Source organism: Sorex araneus, chromosome 6 (genome assembly GCF_027595985.1).
Source record: "Sorex araneus isolate mSorAra2 chromosome 6, mSorAra2.pri, whole genome shotgun sequence".
Lineage (NCBI taxonomy): Eukaryota > Metazoa > Chordata > Mammalia > Eulipotyphla > Soricidae > Sorex > Sorex araneus.
This window is the reverse complement of record NC_073307.1, coordinates 81198183-81219921: the sequence shown is the minus strand read 5'-3', so window position 1 is coordinate 81219921 and position 21739 is coordinate 81198183. Positions and strand designations below refer to the sequence as shown.

Genomic DNA, 21739 nt, shown 5'->3' with positions numbered 1-21739 from the left:
AAGCCAAAAAAAAAAAAAAAGAAAAGAAAAAGGAAAAAAGAGTGTTGGATTCTCCAAGGCCGGCCCTCAGGCCTGGCTCATTGACTCAGGGGCTGTGCCAGCCGCTTGCTGATGTGTATAAACTTTGGCATATTTGGGGGCTGGGAGGTGTTATACTCTGCGGTACTCAGGGCTTACTCCTGTTCTGTGCCCAGGAGTCACTCTTGGCAACTTGGGAGGACTCTATGGGATGCCAGGGATTGAACCTGTCAGGTTGAACGGGGGCCCTACCCACTGTGCTCTCTCTCTGGCCCCAGCTCTGGCTTCTCTAAACACAGACCAACCCCTTTCCTTACCCTGCTTACTCCCAGTGGCCCTCCATCCAGTGTGATCATTGATTGGATGTATGTAGTGGTGGTGGTGGTCTGGGGGGGGTACAGGGGCTTCCAAGCAGGGTTCAGGGGACCCGGAGGCCACTCCTGGCAATTCTCCATCAACAGAGCCAGTGGCTTAGTTCAAAGGCTCGAGGATGCAGTGCTGTTCAGGCCCTGTGGGGTACTCTGGGGAAGCTGGGGGTCGCCAGGGCTGTAGCCTGCAGTGCTCAGGCGACCAGGCGGTGGTGGGGATCCAACCTGGGTCCCCTGCATGCTCCCGCCCAAAGGGCTGACTGGGGTAAGGTGGAGATGGAGGCGTGGGCATGAGGACAAACTCTGTCAGGGACTGTTGTAAAATCAGTGAGCAAGGGGCACAGGACCCGGGTTGGATCCCCGCCACCACATGGTCTCCTGAGCATTGCAGGGTACAGCCCCGAAAGCCCCCAGTACCCCAGAGTACCCCGAGGGGCCTGCCTCCGGAGTCAAGGTGGGGGTGCTGGAGGCTTGAGGTCTACCTGCCATTGCCTTTCTTCCTCCTCCTCCTCCTCCTCCTCCTCCTCCTCCTCCTCCTCCTCCTCCTCCTCCTTCTCTTTCTTCTTCTCCTTCTCCTCTTCTTCCTCCTCCTTCTTCTCCTTCTCCTCCTCCTTCTCCTCCTCCTCCTCCTCCTCCTCCTCCTCCTCCTCCTCCTCCTCCTCCTCCTCCTCCTCCTCCTCCTCCTCCTCCTTCTTCTTCTTCTTCTTCTTCTTCTTCTTCTTCTTCTTCTTCTTCTTCTTCTTCTTCTTCTTCTTCTTCTTCTCCTCCTCCTCCTCCTCCTCCTCCTCCTCCTCCTCCTCCTCCTTCTCCTTCTCCTCCTCCTCCTCCTCCTCCTTCTCCTTCTCCTCCTCCTCCTCCTCCTTCTCCTCCTTCTCCTCCTCCTCCTCCTCCTCTCGTTCTTCTTTTCTCCTTCTCCTTCTCCTCCTCCTCTTCCTCTTCTTCCGTATGTGGGCACCTGGAAATGTGCAGGGGTTACTCCTGTCTCCACACTCCAGAATTCCTCCTGTCAGGCTCAGAGGACAATATGGAATGCTGGGGATCAGATCAGCCACACGCAAGGCAAACGCCCTACCTGCTGTATCTTCTCTGCCTCCCCGCTTTTCTCCTTCCGTAGGGAAGTGTGAGTTGCTGAGTTCCCAAGGTCGCAGGCAGTCCTTCCCGCCAGCCCATCCACCCACCTCGCCCTCCTTGTGGTTATTTTCCTCTGCAGTTATAAGCAGGGGCCTGGCGTGGCCGCTTCCATTTCAAGCGCAGGTCTGGGATGAACGTAGGCACCAGAGCATCTGCCTCTCGGGAGGGAAACTCGGGAAGGAGCCCTGGGAAGTGTGAGTGAGGAGGGGTGAGGGGCCGGGGGAGTGTGGGCTGGCGGCTCTGAGGGGCCTCACTCATCATCTTTCCTTTCATCCCTCAGGGCTGAGCCGCAGGGAGAGACGCAGGAGAGAGTGTGACCCGGCCACTGTGGGGCAGGAAAGCTGCCCTCTCCTTCCTGCCCCTCAGGACCCCGTCTTGTCACCGAGATGGACAGAACAGCCGCTCTGAAGAGTGCTTCAGAGAAAGTTCTGGAGCCTGGGAATGAGGGTCACACGGGGCCCTGTCTCCCAACCTCCCTGAAGAACACTTGAAGAGGATTTAGAACAAGATTAAAGATGGACTCAGTCTCGCGGTAGAGCCTGAGGTTTCCACTCCCCTCTGCGTCCAGGCCCAAGCTCCCAGCTCTGGCTCTGAGGACTAGGGGTTGTCGTGGCACACACGCTTGCCAGGGGTCGCACCTTTCAGCTGTGGTGCCGGCCCCTGCTTGGCTGTCCTGTGCTGGAGATGATGCCTAGAATGTTCCAGTGGCTCTCTCCACAGAGGGCTTCACAGATGACAGCTCCGATGTAAGCCATGTTCTCATCGGCATGCGTGTAGCAGACAACATGGGCAGTGACAAACAGAGGGTTGGCTGCTGCCTGCAGCATCGCAGGCTCCAAGGGGAGCACTTCCTGCCCTTCCTGCCCGCCAGTGAAGCTGCTGCAGGGTCTCCTCGGCCACCCGTGGAAGGATTCCTGAAAATCACTCCCCGCGGACGCTCCTCTTTAAAATCCAGTGAAGGCCACTGAAAAAACAACGGGCAACTGCACATGACCCAAAGCTGTGTGTGTGTGTGTGTGTGTGTGTGTGTGTGTGTGTGTATGTGTGTGTGTATGTGTGCGTGTTTGTGTGTGTGGCAGGGCTTCTCACAAAGGCAGGGGGAGAGGGAGACAGAGAGACAGAGAGACAGAGACAGAGAGACAGAGACAGAGAGGGGAGATAGAGAGAGCAAGAGTGAGAGACAGAGAGACAGAGACAGAGAGGGGAGAAAGAGAGAGAGTGAGAGAGAGAGAGCAAGAGTGAGAGAGACAGAGAGACAGAGAGAGCGCTCTGCAAAGCCCCGGTCAGTTTGCCCATGTGCTGGGCGGGCAGTGGGCAGTGTTAGCTGGTCCCAGTGGAGCTGCTGGCCCAGCCCAGGTGTGCCCTGGGCCTTTAAGTCACAGCAGAGCCTTAAACCCGCCACCGGCATATAGGAGCAGACCGCTGAGGCTTGCCAAGTTGTCTCTGTTCCCCTGGCTGGGCTGCTCTGTCCTGGAGACCCAGGAAGTCACTCCCAGGCCACCTGGCAACAGGCCAAGCCCTTCAGCCCTCCTGGGATGGCAGCTGAGTGTCCCCGGCCCTGACCTGAAGTCCCCATCAGCTTCCGGGTGCTTCCTGAGCCGGTCACTAGGCGGGGAGGCAGAGCATTTGTGTCGAGGGAGCTTTTGAAGGAAATGGGGGGTCGGGGGGAGGAAGGAAGTGAGCCTGGAGCAGCGTCTGAGGCGCGGGAGGGCCCCGGTGTCCTTGGCCACAGCTCTGACCGCGGCCGTGAGGAGCAAGTGCGGAAATGTGAGCAGGACCTTGAGCCAATGTCCCCCAGCCCAGCCTGGCCTCCCCGGCTTCACCTCACAGCGGGGCCCAGAGCACACGCCTCCCCCTTTCCCTCACTCTTAGGAGTGAGGGTTGGAAGAAGCTGCAAGCGGAAATGATATTTCACTGACGTGTGGGACGGCAGGCCTTGCTGGACACGCTCTCACGGGGAGAACGAGGCTCCTTGCGCCCAGCTCTCAGGCTGCACTGAAATTTCTTTTTTTCTTTTTTTTTTGCTTTTTAGGTCACACCTGGCAATGCACAGGGGTTTCTCCTGGCTTTGCACTCAGGAATCACCCCTGGCACTGCTCAAGGGACCATGTGGGATGCTGGGAATCAAACCCAGGTCGGCCGCGTGCAAGACAAACGCCCTACCCACTGTGCTATCACTCCAGCCCTGCACTGAAATTTCTAGGCAGAAATGCTGTGTACCCCCAGGAGAGTCTATCGAGGGACTGCTAGGACTTTAATACCTTCCAATCAAATAAGTGCTTCTATTAAGGAAAGAGAGACGAGAGCTCTCCTGAAGTGCTCCCCCATGTCCCTAACTGAGGCCTTCTTCCTCCCAGGTCAGCTCGGGCATGGTTCCTGCCCAGGGCCGCAGCTCTCTGTCAGGGGAAGGAGGAGAGATAGTCGCAAGTCAAGCCCCACCTCCAGAGCCACAGGAGGCCCTCCGGGGGCGGAGATGTCTTGCTGAATTCTGTATTATTAGGAGTTTGAAGAGAGAGAGGCCAGGAGGCAGGGAAGATGGCTGGACTTGGGCCGAAGCGGGGGACACTCAGAGAGCCACTGGAGTGCTGCCTTGGAGGCTTCTGTCACCCTCCGTGGCCTGGAGGCAGAGTGCTCACTCTTGGCTGAGCCCTGCCTGACTCTTCAGCTCGGAGGACTCCCTGCAAGAGTGGTTTCTCCTGGGTACTTCCGTGTCTTCCGGTTCCTGTCGCTGGCCGGAGGCCGCCCTCGGGGTGAGGAAACTGCGGGGTGATGGGCTCCCCCTCTCCCACGTGTCTCTCCAGGCTATTGGGGCAACTGCGCCCAGTTCCTGGACTTTCGGTGGTCACTGCTGCCCTGCCTGGTCACAGTCCTTGAAGCACACACGAGTCTCCATCTACTAAGGTCGAGGGGACGTAGAAATAAGGAAAAAGGCGCAGGAGTTTGAAGACCTCACAGGCACTCATGCGGGCTGCCACGGTGGGTGGCTGTGAGAGCCCCCAGTCCCTCCCCACAGTTCCGAATTTGGCTGCTTTGTGGCCCCCCACCCCCCACTCCCACCCCCCACCGGTCTTCCTCCACTTGATTCTTTCTGGATTAGCTCAGTGTAGCTCTCCCCCAAGACTCTGTCCAAGTTGGCAAGACTCATACACTTGGCTGTTTGGCTTTTAATAAAGTTTATGATTTAAATCTTGTGCTCTTAACACCTTCTTTGCAGGCCTCAGAGGGAAACAAAAATGTTGAAGTTGTTTACTCATTTCCTTTATAACATGGAGACCCTCATATGTGGCCAACGTCTGTGTATGTGTATGAACATAGCCTGAGGTTGTATGACTGTACACACACACACACACACACACACACACACACACACAGAGGAAGAAACTTTAGAAATACCGACTGCATCTCACTCCCTGGCAAGTTCCTAAACATCAAATGATGCTTCATCAGGAAGATTCTTCCCTGAGGAGCCGGTGCCTGCAGTGGCGTCTGAGTCTTGTGAGGAAAGACGAGGGGAGGGAAGATAAGCACTTGTCTTTCCTTTCTTTTTTTCTTTTTGGGTCACACCTGGCGATGCACAGGGGTTACTCCTGGCTCTGCACTCAGGAATCACCCCTGGCGGTGCTCAGGGGACCATATGGGATGCTGGGAATCGAACCCGGGTCGGCCGCGTGCAAGGCAAACACCCTCCCTGCTGTACTATCGCTCCAGCCCCTGTCTTTCCTTTCTTAATTCTTGTCAGACTCCTCCTCGGGCACAGGGGAAAACGGAGAAGACCCCGGGGGGCTCCCCAGCAGGAACTGATGGCCCCAGATCAAACCCTAGCCACGTCCTCGCAGTGTCCGAGCAGGAGTGTCACTCTGAGGGCTCAGCGCCTGTGCCGGTAAACGAGGCCCGTGACAGAGCTGGCTGCGGGCGGGACTCCCCGTGGCTTCAGGGGGCTCTGATCAGGCTTGTTGGGTCCTATCCTGCCCCCGGGGGGAGTTAGGTCCCTCGCAGATACCCCTGCTAATGCTTCAGCCTGGGTCCACTGTCCCTGGACATAGGACCGAAGGGGCCAGCTCGGAAAAGAGTCCTTCGAGACGCGGCCTGCAGAAATCTGACAGTGGGCCTCTCGGCGGGCAGGGGCGGGAGACGCAGGGCTCTCCGCCCCTGGGGCTGGAGGGACACCTCAGGGGCCTTCTGAAGGGTAACCCATGGGCGAGGCCACGGAAGTGCCGGGTCTAGTGGTGGTTCGGACGCTGTGGCCTCAGCTCCATGACGTGCCGTCCCGGCCCGGCATCTGGTGTCGGGCTCTGGCTGGCCCGGGTCTCTCTTGTCATGGTGACTAACAGCCGGGCGGACAAAGCTCGCTTTCAGGAGCATCCCTGTGGGAGGATGGCGCAGCCCCAGCGGCTGAGGCACGCTGGAGTCTGGGCCGCTGTTTCTCAGGAAGCAGCAGCAGTCGGGTTGCGGGCCCGTGACCTTCTTCAGGCGGGGAGAGCAGCCCGGGCCTGCCTGGCCTGCAGGCGAGCAGCCCTGAGCTATTCGAGGGGGCTGAGGAGGGAGGAGCCTGGTCAGGCAGAGGAGAGGCGGGTATCCCCTCACAGGAGACCCTCGCTCAGCCCCTTCGCTTCCCCTCTGTGGACGTTGCTGTGGAGTTAGCCCGGCCAGGGCAGGCCCCCCTCTATAAAGGTGACTCCATCTTCCAGACTCTAGGGAGAGCACGAGCATGTCCTCAAAGGTCCTGCATCCGGGGGTTCTGCCGAGCAAGAGTCCGAGTCAGGGGCGGGGGCGATGGCTCAGAGGCTTGAGTGCAGGGCTGGCATGTGGGAGGCCTCATGTTCTCCCCGGCACTGCCAGGAACCACCCTGAGCAGAGCCAGGGTGTTGTCCCCAAGCCCAAGCTAAAACAACAACAGAGACGAGTTCTTCATGCAAGAGTCACTCAGCCTGGCTGATCTCACGCAACAGAGTGTCTGTCTCGGCCTGAGGCGGGGGTCTGGTGTGGCCCAAACTTCCCCACCCCTTAGCGTCTCATTTCCCTTCACTGCACACCCGTGGACTGGGCATTGTGATTTTCTAGTTTAAAAATGAGGGGGGAAATGAAAATTAATAAAAACAAAACCAAAACTTTGGGACTGCAGCGATAGCACAGAGGGTAGGGCGTTTGCCTTGTATGCGGCCGTCCTGGGGTCAATTCCCAGCATCCCATATGATCTCCCAAGCATTGCCAGGAGTCATTTCTGAGTGCACGAGGCAGGAGTAACCCCTGTGCCTTGAGTTGCCGGGTGTGACCCAAAAAACATCTTCAAGGTCACTCATCCCCCAAAGCAGCAATTTCTGGTTCAGGACCAAGGTTCCCACGGGCCAAGGCTGGAGCGAGGAAACTGGTCTGCGCCCATTCAGTAGGGTAGCATCCTGGCCCCGACAGTCTGGATGGAGTGAGGAGTGAGTGCTGTCTCCTGGGTTGGCTCCTGGAAGCAGCTGGTGCTACCATCTGGCCCGAGTGAGGAGGAAGACTGACTGACTTCTTGTTTGCATCCCCTCAGAAACTCAGACAATCCTTTGGTTTGTTGCTTGTTTGGGGACCACACCTGCAGATGCTCAGGGTTCAATTCCTGACAGTGCTTGGGGACCATACGGAATGCCGGGGATTGGACCTGGGTAATTGGCCTACAAGGCAGCGCCCTATCCTTTGTCACTGAATCCCGCCCTCAGTGACTCTTCAGAGCGGCAGCTTCACCGTAGGGTAGCCAGAGTGAGAACTCTCCAGCCACCCGTTCCCCACCACGACACTCCCGCCCCCCGCCTGGCCGTGCCTCAAGGTCGCTGTGCTGTGGGTGACCGTTTCTCTCCCTCAGCGCCTGGCGCGGCTGCAGTGGGAGGGCCGGGCGGCCGCGGCGCCAACACTGCAAGGTTCCCCATGCTGGGTTGTGTTCCCAGCACATGTCTGCTGCTCAACCACACAGGAAGGAGTCCAGGAACACCAACCTATAAAACCGTGCGCACGACTCCAATCCAACTTATGATTGCAAACAGATTCCCTCCAAAGCCTCATTTCCGACAATGCTTAAGAATAAAATCATCATCATAATAAAAAAAAAATTAGGCCAGGATGAACCGAGGGGGGACCAGCTCTCGAGTATGAATTCCACCTGGGGCCCGAGACGGCTTTTTGGCCTAAAACCCGGCAGAGGTCTGGTGAATGCTGTTTCCTCAGGCGTCCTGCTCCCCTCTGCAGCCGAGTGTTCAAGGCCTTCCCGCTCACAAGCCAGGCGGAGAGGTCAGGGGTGGCCTGAGACCCCGCCCGGAAGGAGGTGGATCCTTCTGGAAGGGCAAGATGAACCGCTGCTATGGGAAGTCGGAAGGCGTTGGGGGCAGGAGAGTGTCTGTTTCCCCGAGGGCCCAACACGGGGCTTGGAGGGTCAGAAGGTTCAACGGCGTCCCCGGACGGTGCGCCCAGGGCCTGGTCTCCAGCGCGGGCAGGCTGACGTGGCCTCCCCCTGTCTCCCAGCCTCGTTCTTCCCCACCGGGTTCCCCGAAGGGAGAGGCCACTCAGCGCCTCCTGGGCTCCCTCCTGGGGAATCAGCGCTGCCCAGAGCCTGCCGGGCTGCGCCCCCGATGTGACTCACACACTGTGCTGGCCGACCAGCCCGGCGTCACATTTCCCCCTCTCCCCCTCGGAAAGCCGCAGCCACCCCGCTGGCCTCCATCCCTGCACCCCGCGAGGCTGACGAAAGGCTCCTCAGCGCCCCAGATCACATGTCAGCCGCCTCGCTGACACGGAGCCTTTTGTTGCTGCTGCGGGGCCGGGAGAGGCCCCGAGAGACAGGTCGCCAGCAGGCCGACCTAGGTTTGAACCCCAGACGTTTCCTGGCTGTGCAGCGCCGGGGCAACCTCCCTTGACAGCTCAGGCCTGTCTGTATTGCCCACAGCCTGAAGAGGCACGGGCTGGAAGTTCTCCAGAGCCGACACTATTGTCTGTCTGTCTGTCTGTCTGTCTGTCTGTCTCTCTCTCTCTCTCTCTCTCTCTATCTATTATCTATCTATCCATCCATCCATCTATCTATCATCTATGTATCTATGTATGTACGTATGTATCTATTATCTATCTATCTATCATCTATGTATGTATGTATCTATTATCTATCTATCTATCTATCCATCTACTTATTTCAGGCCTCCCACACTCAGGCCGTTCTTGACCCAAAGGGCCAGTGGTTGAACCCGAGGGCCCGAGGACGCCATGCTGCCTGGGCTCTGGGTTATCGGGGGTACCTGGGCTCCCCGATGGTCCTGGGGGTCTGCAGGGTCACCCCTGAGAGTGCTTGGGGGATAGTGTGGTCGCCAGGAATTAAACCCAGGTCCAGAGTATGTTGGGCAGGAGTCCACTCCACTGTCCTCTCTCCCAGGGCCAGGCCTGTTCGGGGGTCAGCCTCCTGGTGCTGTCGTGATGCTGTCGCAAGCAGACTCCTGAGAGCCTAGGGACTTCCCTAAGTCCCTCTACCCACACCCGCCTATCCAGGGAACAAAGCAGGTGAATAAATACAAGGGGATAAAAATAATCCAGCTTTGACGAGAACTGAGTTTATAAGGGGAGAAAAGGAGAAAAAGGAGGTCCAATGGGTCATTTGTTGTTTTTTAATTTAAAAAGTTACAGAGTCTAGGGCGGAAAAGATAGTACAGCAAGCAGGCCGCTCACTTACCTGCAGCTCACCCATATGCAATCCCCAGCATCCCATGCAGTCCCCTGAGCATCGCCAGGAGTGATCCTTGAGTGCAGAGCAGGAGTCATCCCTGAGCATTGCCGGTGTGGGACCAAAACCAAATGAAATTAAAACTGCTCATAACATTAGTTGGAAATGATCAGTCTGGACAAGGACTGAGTGTTGAAAGTCAGTGGAGGGATATGCATGTTATAGCCTTTCAGCATCTGTATTGAAAACCACAGTGCCTAAATGAGAGGAGAGAGAGAGAGAGAGAGAGAGAGAGAGAGAGAGAGAGAGAGAGAGAGAGAGAGAGAGAGAGAGAGAGGAGGCGGAGGAGGAGAGGTGCCTGCCATGGAGGCAGGCTGGGGTGGGGGGTGGTTTAGGAGGTTGGGAGGGAAACTGGGGACATTGATGCTCAGAAATCACACTGGTGGAGGGAAGGGTGTTGGGACATTGTGCGACTAAAACCCAATCATGATCAGCTTTGTGATGCTCTGTCTCACGGTGACTCAATAAAATAAAAATTTAATATTAAACAAACAAAATAGAAATTACACAGTTCCTGGGACTGAAGAGATATGGGTAGGGTGCTTGCCTTGCAGGTGGCTGACCAGCTTTCGATCGGGGCATCCCATATGGTCCCCAAAGCACTGCCAGGAGTGATCCTGAGTGCCGAGTCAGGAGTAACCTGAGCACAGCCAGATGGGGACCCCCCCCACCACCACCTTACAGAGCCACACTCCTACATGGTCCACCATCCTGTCTTCTCCCTGTTCCTCAGCCTGGCAGTATCCGACCCGGGGGCCCCCAGTGGCTGCTGCCCTCAACAACTCATGCCCTTTTCTGCCATTTCTTTTCTGCCTCATCCTTTAGCTCCCGTTGGCAAAATCCATCTTTCCAGGCTCAACCTCAGGCTCTGTGATGAGCCTGTTTTGGCCCTCCTGTCATGGCCCTCTCCACCCCCACCCACAATGTGGAAGTTCCCTCCACAGGCCATGAACCCCGGCAGAGAGGGGAGAGAGCAGGGGTTAGCGGTGACGAGCCCGACCTCCGCATGGCAGCAGCCTCACCGGTGAAACGGGGGTCACAGCGCTGACCTCACTGGAGAGCAAGGAAGAGGGTACGGAAAAGGCACCCTAAGTGCTGAGATCTGAAGGTGGCCCCCGGCCCTAGGGGGAGCCACACTATGAACTCTGTCCCGGGGGGCAGTTTGTGAATGCTCGAACTTGGTTCCGAGGGGAAAGGTCTTTGGGTGACGACTGGGCAAGAATAGGTGAAGGATGTGAATATTCCAAAAGAAAATTTCAAACACTTGCAAACTAGAGGGAACACAGAATGAAGCTCAGCTTCAACTATTCGACGCCTCCTCAACACGCTGGATGGTCATTACTATTGTTTTCCTTTTCGGATGCCTCCTCCCGAAGGTGCTGGGGGTGGCGCGGGAGAGACCGTGAGGTGCCAGGGACCGACCCTGGGACTCCTGCATATGGAACGTATGCTCCAGCCCTTTGGCGGTTTTCTGCCCCAATACCGGGTTATCTCAAAGCCAATGGCCAAGGTGAAAAAAGCAATTTAATGCTATTTATACTCTTATAGCTTTCAGAACGAGGAAAACAGAACCATCAATTATCCTCATTATGGCTTGTGGCTCACGTCCTGGATGAAGCAGCGTTACTTCAGAGGGGGGGGCGGGGTAGACTGAGGCCAGGGGACGGCCCAGGGTGTGGGCTGCGAGCACAGGACCCTTCCTGGGCCATTTGAGGCTCTCGAGCAGCTTCCCCAGAAGCTCCCTCACTCCAGGCTCCACCAAGTTCCTTTTCTTTATTGCTTTTTGGGTCCCACCCGGCGATGCTCAGGGGTTGCTTCTGGCTCTGCACTCAGGAATTACTCCTGGCGGTGCTCAGGCACCATGTGGGATGCTGGGGATCGAACCTGAGACCGGCATTGGTCCGGCCCCTCTAACTAGTTCTTTTTTGTCCCTGTCTTGCTTCATTTATTTATTTTTAAAAATTTTATTTATTTTTTTTTTGCTTTTTGGGTCACACCTGGCGATGCACAGGGGTTACTCCTGGCTCTGCACTCAGGAATTACCCCTGGCCGTGCTCAGGGGACCCTATGGGATGCTGGGATTCGAACCTGGGTCGGCCTCGTGCAAGGCAAATGCCCGACCCGCTGTGCTATCGCTCCAGCCCCCTAAAATTTATTTTTTATTTTTTTTAGTGAGTCACCGTGAGGGTACAGTTACAGATTTACACATTTTCATGCTTGTGTTTCCCTAATACAATGTTCGAGAGCCCATCCCTCCACCAGTGCCCATTCTCCACCACCGATGAACCCAGTATCCCTCCCACCCCCCACAGAGGCAGGGTATTCTATTTTGTTCTCTCTACTTTTGGGTGTTGTGGTTTGCGATAGGGGTATTGAGTGGCCATCATGACTAGTTATCATTCTCGAGGCAGTTTGAGACAGTCCACCTTAAAAATCAAAGTTAGTTGGGGCTGGAGCTAGAGCACAGCGGTTTTACCTTGCACTTAGTCGACCTGGGTTCGCTCCCCGGCATCCCACATGCTCCCCCCAGCCTGCTAGAAGGGGTCCCTGGGTGCAGAGCCAGGAATAAGCCTTGAGCACCATCGGGTGTGGACCCCAAACAAAAACCACCAAAAAAATCAAGTTAGTTGTCCCTTCCCACGTCAGCAAAAAACCAACACAAGAACCAAGTGAAGGGCCGGAATTCTCTGCTGCAAGTTCTCCTCTCATAGATTTTGGTTTTGAACCACACCCCAAGGTGCTCAGGGGTCACTCCTGGCTCTGATCCAGGAGGACTGTGCAGTGCTGAGGTTTGAACCGGGGTTGGCCCTGTGAAAGGCAGAACTCTTCCCTGTCCCGGCTCTCTGCGCCACCTCGAGTTTCCTTCCAGCTCACGATCTCTGGATCCATTTGCAACTGAGCACTGGAGGACCAGAGTGAGCGAACCACCACCCAGAGAGCTGAATGGAAACCTCAGAAGAGGCAGCCCCTGGCAGAGTCCTGGGGCCACACCTGCCTGTGGACTGATTTCATGGTGTGCCTGGTGAGATGTCCTGCTGGTGACACGGTGCCTGTTCTGCGGGGGCTCCCGTGCCGTCACCCACCTTCCAGGTGCCCCTGCACCGGCCCCGCCATCCCAGCAGCTGCTGAGGCTGTGTGAGGCAGGGAGAGGCTGGCCAGGAGGAGCACCCCAGTCACAGGAGAGGAAGGGATCCGGGCAAGCAGGCTGCTTCCTGTTGGGTTTGAACATAGCAATGAAATGAAACAGAGAACTCATCTTTTTCTTTGTTTTGTTTTTGGGTCACGCCCAGTGATGCTCAGGGGTTACTCCTGGCGGTGCTTAGGGGACCATACGGGATGCCGGGGACTGAACTGCAAGGCAAACGCCCTCTCTGCTGTATCGATCGCCCCGGTCCCCAGAGAACTCATTCTCGTACAAAAAATACCCCAGAAAAATTGTTTTGGGGACCACAACAGGAATGCTCAGGCGTTACTCCTAGCTCTGTGCTCAGTGATCACTCTTGGAGGGCTCTGGGGACCCTATGGGACTCTGGGGATTGAACCCGGATCAGCTGCGTGCAAGGCCCTGTCTGCCGCACGCTTGCTCTGGTTCCAGCTCCAGAATACTTTCTCTTTCTTTCTTTTTTCCCTCTGGGCTACAGCCAGGGCTTACTTCTGGCTCTGCACCCGAGACCCACTCCTGGCAGGGGGACCATATGGGATGCTGGGGATCAAACCCAGGTTGGCCGCAGGCAACGCGAACGCCCTACTGTCACTCTGGGCTCAGGCCCCGGATCACTGCCCGAGCCTAAGGTCCAAGGCCAACGGCAGCTGGCGGCTGCAGCACAGGCTCCTGGCTTGCTTCCCTCCCGGCATCCGCCGTTCCTGCTGGAGTCGCAGCTCCCGAGCCCAGCCGGACAGGCACCCAGCACAGCTTGAACCCCAGTTCTGAACAAAGGCTCCCAAGCCTTCTCCTTAGTTCTCTCCCTGGAGTGGGAGCAGTTCCTGATCCTGGGGCTGGGGGGTCCTTCAAGCTTCAGAGCACGGTTAGATCCACAAACGGGGGGTCTGGCTCAGGGCCTAGTGTGAAAGAGTGGCAAGAGGGAAGTGGAAATTGACTTTGAAAGGCAATTAGAGGGGCTGCCACTCAGGAGTTCAGGGGGGACCCCAAAGAGCAAACTCTTCTTGCTCAAGTCACCCACCAGGCCTGAGGAGGGGTCGAACACGCTATCCGTTCCTCTGGTCTTCCTGATCCGGGTACCCCTGATTCCTGGGTCCCCGGCCGCTGGAAGCACCTCTAGGGCCCACTGGCCACTCCCTGTTTTCCTTACAGTGTGAGGACATATTCCCCTTGGATGTGATGATGAGACTCAAAGAAAGAAACAGCACACACTTTTTAAATAACTTTATAATTTCCTGATGGATTTAGTTTGTGAATAAAAAAGAAAAAAATGAACAAAGTGTTTACAATAATTATCAAGGCAAAATTGACCATAACACAATTTCTTTGTAATGTCATTATCCTGTCAGTAACATGACCCCAGCCACTGCACGCACACCCGCACACACGTGCGTGCACACACGTGCACGCGCGCGCACATACACACACACACATACGGTGGAAGGCAGTGGTGCATTTTTGCATCACAGATGCCACCATTGCGGCTGCTACTGTCACCAAAAGGAACTCAAGCTAAAAGGTGTCAGTACCCAGTGCTTCTCAGCACCTTGTAAAGTGCAGCACTTCCTTCTGAAGCAGAGGGGAGCGAGCCCCGAAGACCCCCACGGCTCCCTCCCAGACCCCCTGGTGTGCTGCCCCTGGCGGGCCGCGCTGCAGCAGAGGGTGGATGCAATACTGGTGTGGCGTGCGGAACAGGGCTGGGTGCAGAGGGGCCCCCCAGCCCGAGCTCCTTCCCTGGGCTCAGGAGGGTTCCCTTCCTTTCCTGGCCACGGCAACTCGGGGCCGAGAGACAAGAGCCCGGGCGGGGCGAGCTGGGCTCTGCCAAGATGCTCAGGCCCGGTTCTCCAGACTGAAGCCAGGAGGGACCGAGATCTGAGCAGAGCCCCCGGATCTGACGGCAGGCGCCAGGCTGGCCGGTGGCCGGCCGTATTGGATGGGTCACTGGATGATATAGCACCAAGTGGGCACGAACGAGGCTCTGCGGCCTGAAGGGGGCTGTGGCGGGCGTGAGGCTGCGGGGCCCGGCCCGGGTCACCACACAGTATCAGGCACACGGAGCTGGAACCGAAGTGGGGTGAGGGTGTCGCTGGGGCCGCAGCCTGCAGCCTCCACGTGGAGGTTCTGAGGAAGTGTAAGAAAACGGGCACGGTCGGGACTCTGAACCCCACAGCCTCCTGAGAGCTCAGCGGAGTCTCCATCCTGGCGCTCAGCTGCCTGCAGTGGGCAACGCGGTCACTGCTTCCCACGGCCAGTCCCGCTGCCCCCTCCGCCAGCTCAGGAGGAGGAGAGGGGCTGCCTCATAGCTTGAATTCCTTTGTTAATTAACATGGTATTGGTTTGTATGTTTTGTTTGTTTTTTTTTTTTTAAAACACAGCTCTTTAATTGTTTGGCTCTACAACTACTTTTTAATATCTTAATATTCTCAACAATGGACACAATGGAACTGTCCTAATTCTCTGAATCACACAACAATATTGACAAGCAGAGAAACGAAAGAGGGGGGAACGGGATGGGATTTGCTTCCCTGCAAATCAGCCCCCGCCCCCCCCCCCCAAACCACCTCTCCCCCAAAAGACTCAGGAGGAGAAATACCTACAATAGGGTTACAGCACTCACCAAACACATTGGGGAAAAAAAATCAGGAGAGACTTGGTTATGGTTTTGACAATAAAAAGTTTGGAAACAGTTTTTTGCTTGAAAAAAGAGTAATGAAAGACAGCCATTTTGTTCAGAAGGATCTCCCTGTAATGTAGTGTGTTTTCTTGCCCAAATGTTCCCCTTGGTTCATGGGATTTGTGTGTGTGTGTGTGTGTGTGTGTGTGTGTGTGTGTTGGGGCGGGGGTGGGGGAGGTGAGGGGGTGGGAATTCCGACTTCTTCACTTCTTCATGCAGTTCTCTGAGTGTCTGACTCGCTGTCCCGAGAAACCCAGGGACTGGCAGTGATGGATGTTGGGCTGGCAGGCGCTGCAAGGGGCCGCAGACGGCGCTGCCTCTGTTCCTCTTCTTAGCTCCTTTGCCACATCCTGGACTCTTGCAGACGGGGGCGAGGCTGGGAAGTGGAGACTGCTGACCCTGGCCCACTGCCGCCGCGAAAGTGCCTGCGAGAGGCACATGCTATGCGGCCACACGGTCACTTCTCCGTTAGCTCTTTCCTCAAAGACCCTGAGGGCAGCCAGAGGGCCGAGGCTGGAGAGATGAGGCCAGGCAAGGGAAAGGAGGGGACTGGGGACCGGCAGGACACGAGCAGCAAATCTGAATGCGACAGGGAGCGGTTCGTTTAGTGAACTGACACTTGCGGAAGGTTTCTTCGTCCGGGACCAGAACCCAGAGGAGTGGGGGAGTCAAGGAGCAACTTCAGGGACCCCTCCCGCTGCATGGGCTAATTCACAGGCCCACTCGGGACACTGAAGGCAGCCTTGGGTTTGGCCTGCTTTGCTAGAATTTCTAAAACCCAAGTCTCGGGAAGAGAGAGGAGACTAAGATCTTCTTTAAGTACACGGTCACAGTCAGAGCTGAGATGGGTTTGGGGATTCCCATTCACACGAAAGTCCACATTTCATCATTCAAGTCCCTGCAAATCCCAACTTAGATACTTCATCAAGAACTCACCAAGTTCCTGTGGAACAGGCGTTTGGAAAGAGGGGAAAATCATGTGTTAATTAGTCGTGTTTTTAACCAGGAACCACAGATTGGATTCCATGTGCTCTTCTTTTTATGGTCTCCTGTTTGGAAGCCCTTGATTTGGGGTTCAGATCTTTTAGGTCCGAAAGGACAACTAGAATTGCCAAGGGCAGGAAAGAGTTTGGCGACTGTGACGGAGCAGCCTGCGGGGAATTTTCCATCTCCAGAAATGGTTGAGTGACTTTTTGTTGCTTGTTTGTTTTTTGGGGCTTCACCTGGACATGCTCAGGGGTTATTCTTGGCTTGCACTCAGGAGTCCCTCCTGATGGTGCGTGGGGGACGTTATGGGATGCTGAGGATGGAATCTGGGTTGGCTGCATGCAAGGCAAATACCCTCCCCACTCTACTCTTGTTCCAGCCCCAGTTGAGTGACTTGTGAAACCATGAATAGAAGAGGCCATGGGATGACATTTTCTCATATGATGGAAAAGGCAGATGTGAGATTTGGCTCCCAGAATGATCATTACCATGGCTGAACACCACTGGCTGGAAGACCAGTAGCAGCCTACAGGGTACTACAGGGTGGAAAAAAATCACTCAGGTCTAAATGCTAGAAGTGCATTAACTCTGATCTATGGAGGGCAGGTCACGCTCACAACCAAACTTTAGCCAGATCCTACTTTCTTCTAGGACTAACCCCCCGCCCCTGCCCCCGAAACAGATGTAATGCCAGGAGGACCACCGGCTCAGAAAGGGTCACAGAACCCCCCGCTATGGTTCTAGGAGAGACCAGACACCTGCTGCCTGCCTGGGCAATCTGCATCCCCAAAGCACCTGTCCAGGAAACTGTTGGATATCATTGGTTTGTCCTTTCCCCCTTGCCACTAGGAGCTTAGGTTTATCAGTCACACCCATCAAAGTGCTCCCGAGTCACTCCCATTCTTTTGTTTATCTGTAACCAATTCTACCAGTTTATCTGCTCTTCCTTAATCAAACTCTGTTAATTGGTAAGGTCAGAACTTCCTAGGACACTGAATATTATAACATCGCCTTTCTCTCCTCTTTATGCCTTTTGAATAATTTACTTTAAAGCTATGTCTTTTTGTATAGACACAAGAAGACAATATTATGTTCTTATAACTTAAGACTTAATTGGCCTCGATATTCCCTTCTGGGCATCTGCTTTCTCCACTTAAGCCTCAGTTGCCCTCAGTTCCTAGCACCCCAAAGTAGGGTCCCCGACGTGGGACGGGAAGGATCCAGGGCAAGCGGTGAGTTATGTGCTACCCTGGCATCGAGATGGGCCTGGCCAAAGTGCCTAATTCTTAACTATAAGTTAAGAGCTTGATCATAGACAAATACTGTCATGATCCAATAGTAATTATGAGACTGGGACCCTGCCAGGGCTAGGAAAGACTGATCTGGCCTGAGCACTGTAGTCTGAGATTGAGATGGCCCCAGGAGAGCAATTCTATAAGCTTTAATGCATCTCTTATTGTGTCCATACAAAATAATTAATATTATGAATTCTTATATGCTTGCTGGCTGAGGAGAAGAGAAACACAATTCATGGGACTCTGCCCTTGGGTGGATCCTCCTGCTGATAGAGAATTAAGTCCTAGGAGAAGCATCCCCTGAGGGAAAAGAACCTTACCCTATTGTTGACCACACCTAGGGGTATGCCCCAACCCCCTCATGCGGTGGAGATTTAACTAGGCTGTAAGAGTGGGTTGGGGGCCAGAGCCAGATCCATCGGGGCCAAATCCATCGGGGCAGATCCACGGAGCCAGATCCACGGGGCCAGATCCACGAGAGCCAGATCCACAGATCCAGAGAGAGAGACCGAGAGCCGGGAGAGAGGCAGAGAGAGAGAGAATGAAGTAGGATGGGGGAGAAAGAAGCAGGAGGAGAATCAGAGGAGAATGGAGATGGACATGAAATAAACCGATCGAGCAACCAGTTTGGCCTTCTTCCTTCCTTCACCTGCCTCGCTCGCCTGCGCGCCCTTTTCTTTTCTTTTTATTTTTACACAGAAACTATGATCAAGTTGGCGGTGGCGGGTGGGGCTTGAGGTACAATGAGGAAGGAAGGCGGTGTAGTAAGTCATGCATCAGAAGGCAAGGAGTGGCAGGGTTTGCATTCCAGGGGGTCCAGGGCCCCCTGGCCAAGCAGTCAGAGAACAGCAAGCTGGAGCCAGGACCAGGCCAGGCCAGCTCAGTTCTCTGAGCCCGGTGTGGCCCCTGTGCTCCCTACCCTGGAGCCATCCTTTGAAGAGTGGGACCAAGGCTCTGTTCTCTGCCTTAGGGCAGCTAAAATAAGATTGGAGTGGACTGCCCCCTACCCCGGTCCTAAAATTCTGAGGGTTTATCCCATGATGGATGGGCAAAGCAATGAAGAAATTGGATCTCGGGGACTGACCACAACCAACTGCCTCTTATTATCTACCCCTGCAGCACTCTGGCCGGGCCTGGCTATCAGGAAGCATCTTGGGAGGAAGTGCAGGGGCAGAGGCCGTTCGGCAGTGATAAGGGGCGCTCCGCAGCTTGCTCAGGCAGAGGCTGACAGCGGGGAGTCTGCGCGGCTGCAGGCCTGACCATATAAGTTAATGGACAGTCAAGGGCTGCTGGTGGGAGACACCAGGCGGGGGGCTCTGGGGACGTTATAGGCAGTGCTGGATTCTTTCCAGGAGGGACTGGGATGGCGCCGAGGAAACACAACAGGAACAGGGGCCTGGTACTTCTTATCAGAAGATGTGGGGGGGCTGGGCCTGGCCACAGAGGTGGTCCAAGGGCTAGATTGGGGTTAAGTAGTTTATTTTCTAGCGCCTGATTATTTATCACGATCACTGTCTGTACCGGGGGAAAGGCCCTTCTCCATGCAATATCTTCTGCCAGATTTGGAATCTGGGGATCAGCTTTCTGACCGGCAAGCACGGAGCTGGCCACATTCCACAAGGTACCCACAAATATGTTCAAAAATGCCATCCACTGTTTGACATCCCCCCGCCCCCCAGTGTCATACACTCTTAGTAAAGAGCAACAACCACAAATCCTGAAGCACTGACTGGATCTTGTTGGTGTGTCACTAACTCACCCCTCTGCGTACACCTGCAACCACCTCACTTCTACTTGACTGAGAAATGCTGGATTTGTGAGAGAGTTTTCTAGAAAAGACATCTTCTAGGAAGGCAGGGGAAGGGACGGGTCTGCCTCTGACAGCTTTTGCATTTTTCAGCGAGGCACCTCACCGAATCCTCTCGAGCTCATCCTCACCCAAGAGGCGCCTAACAGCGCCTTCTCCTCGGTAGGCATTTGGTAAATATTGTTTGACTGAAAGAATGAGGGAAGGAATGTGTGTGGGAGCAGAAACATTCTTCGTGCCAGAAAGAGGTTCCAAGCAATGCATACGGCTGTGGTTCCAGCAGTGCAAGCCAGGAGGGAGAAGAAAGGGTGGGAGGCGGGTGTGACAGGAAGGCGGAAACATTCTTTTGGGGGCTCTGGGGCCGAGAATGTTGCTGAGGGAGATGGGTAGAAGGAACTAATCTGATGCCAAGGGACGGTCTTCTACAGAAGCAGAGCTGCAGGTGAGGGCGACGGTGCCTTATGCCCACCGCGCTAGTCTCTTGTTCAGAAACAGGTGATCTGACACCCTCCGAGAGAGTAAGGTCAGGGGGTCTGGCATGAGAGATCATCTGCTCGCCCCTTGCGCACTGGCTGAGCAGGGCAGGGGGAGCGAGACAGTCCATGGAGGCGGGTAAAACCTGGGCTGCCGTTTCACCAGGCAACACGAGGCCTGCAGGCCGCTGCCCACATGAACCATCACATGTGAAAAGCCAACGAAAGACACCGTGAGAAGCGTCCCTGTCCTTTCTCGCCTTCCATCCTCTGCTTCTAATAACTCTCTCTTTTGGAGACTGAGTGGACTTGTCTGGGAGGAGGCCCCTGGAGCGACATGAGGACCATGAGCTCTGGGCCACGGAGCACTGTTCTCGAGGCCGGCGAGCTGCAGGCAGAGTGCAGACTGAGTCTCACGCCAGGGACAGAGAGTAAGAGGTGCTACTGCCTGTCCTACTGGAGGGGCGGGCCACCAGCTTCCACAGGCTACACCGTGCACGCCGACAGGGCAGGTCCTGGCCACTTACCCATCCTGGACATCGAGAACATTAGTGTGTGGGCCACGGCCCACGGAGAAAGGCGGACTAAGATGGCGGGCGCGGAAACGGGTGCTGGAATCACACTCAGGGGACAAAGCATGACAGGCTCACGTCTGTAGTGTTTGGTGCCAAGAAGTCTCTGGGTGCTCTTCCTCGGTGCCTCCTTCCCTGGCGCTTGAGTCCACTATGTCGAGCTGCCGGGCCGGCTGCCCCCCAGGAAGTGGGGTCAGGAGGACTCTTCTAGCGCGTTGACCACTTGCTCCAGGATGTCCGGGCAGTGGTCTGCTATCTGCTGCAGGATGGTGTTGGCGAACTCCTGCAGCTCGGCATTGTCCTGCTCGCACTTCTCCAGCTCCAGCTGCAGCTGAAAGGGAAAGGAGAGTCGGGCTTCAGAGCACACCCATCACCCCCGTCCAACCGAGCTAAGGGGGGACTGGAGCGATAGCACAGCGGGTAGGGCGTTTGCCTTGCACGCAGCCGACCCAGGTTCGATTCCTCCATCCCTCTCGGAGAGCCCGGCAAGCTACCGAGAGTATCCCCCCTGCACGGCAGAGCCTGGCAAGCTCCCCGTGGGGTACTGGATATGCCAAAAACAGTAACAAGTCTCACAATGGACATGTTCCTGGTGCCCACTCGAGCAAATGGATGACCAACGGGACGACAGTGCTACAGTGCTACTGAGCTAAGGATGACTGTTCGTCCACAGGGAAATGCCACTCTTGCAAATCAACAAATTGAAGGGTGCTACACCAAGTCATACAGAATAAGATAAAACACAGCATGAGGGGGTCGGAGAGATAGTACAGTGGGGAGGGTAGATGCCTCACATGTGGCTGACCTGGATTCAACCCCCAAGGACTGCTGGGAGTAATCCCTGAGTGCAGAGCCAGGACTAACGCCTGTGCATTGCTGGGTGTGACCCCAAACCCAACAAGCAAAAACAACAACAATGAAACATCACGGGTCCACTTCTCCATGGACTCTAGAGTGGGGAGGGGACTAAGAGTGGAGGAGAGAGAGAAAGAGAAAGAGAGATAGAGAGAGACAGACAGACAGGCATGCAGACACGGGCTGGGGGAACGGACATGACAGGGGGGTTAAGGTACCTGCAAGACTCCAGTTATACCCCTGGCATCACATATTCTCCCCGGAGCCCTGCCATGGGACTATGTGCTCCCTAGAACAGAGAGCAGCAAGCCCTGAGAAAAGTGGGATTTGGACACCAAACAAAATCTAAGGCAAGCTCATGCCTTCAATAACAAATAACAAAGCAGCAGCAGCTGAATGAAGAGTATATGGATGGCGAGACAGGGGACAGAGGTTCTCAAATTATTCTGAGAACTACAGCAGTCCGCTGCCTGTTAAGGGATATTAGTTTAGGGGATATGTAGTATAAAAGGGCACAGATTTTGTGGGTGATACATTTGTATGATTGAAATTTCTCAAGAGCATAGAATGGATGCATTCCCATGGGGAAAAACTCAAAATAAATCTGGAGCAGAGAGACAGCTCAAAGGAGGTGACTGGAGGGTCCACTTGGCATGGAGCAAAC

General features: G+C 55.4%; 1 protein-coding gene across 6 annotated transcripts in view; it reads right to left on the bottom strand.

Annotated features, from left to right (window-relative positions):
* Positions 1-13621: 13621 nt before the first annotated feature.
* ERC1 (ELKS/RAB6-interacting/CAST family member 1) overlaps positions 13622-21739 on the bottom strand; it is a 518184-nt gene continuing 510066 nt past the window's right edge. For 5 of the 6 annotated variants that reach the window (XM_055141299.1, XM_055141303.1, XM_055141300.1 and 2 more), the window contains one exon: positions 13622-20551. In XM_055141299.1, coding sequence (XP_054997274.1) covers positions 20414-20551 — 138 coding nt within the window. In that variant the 3' untranslated portion in view covers positions 13622-20413. Of the gene's footprint in view, positions 20552-21293; positions 21365-21739 lie in introns of all 6 variants that reach the window. The other variant, XM_055141302.1, reaches the window with a different exon arrangement.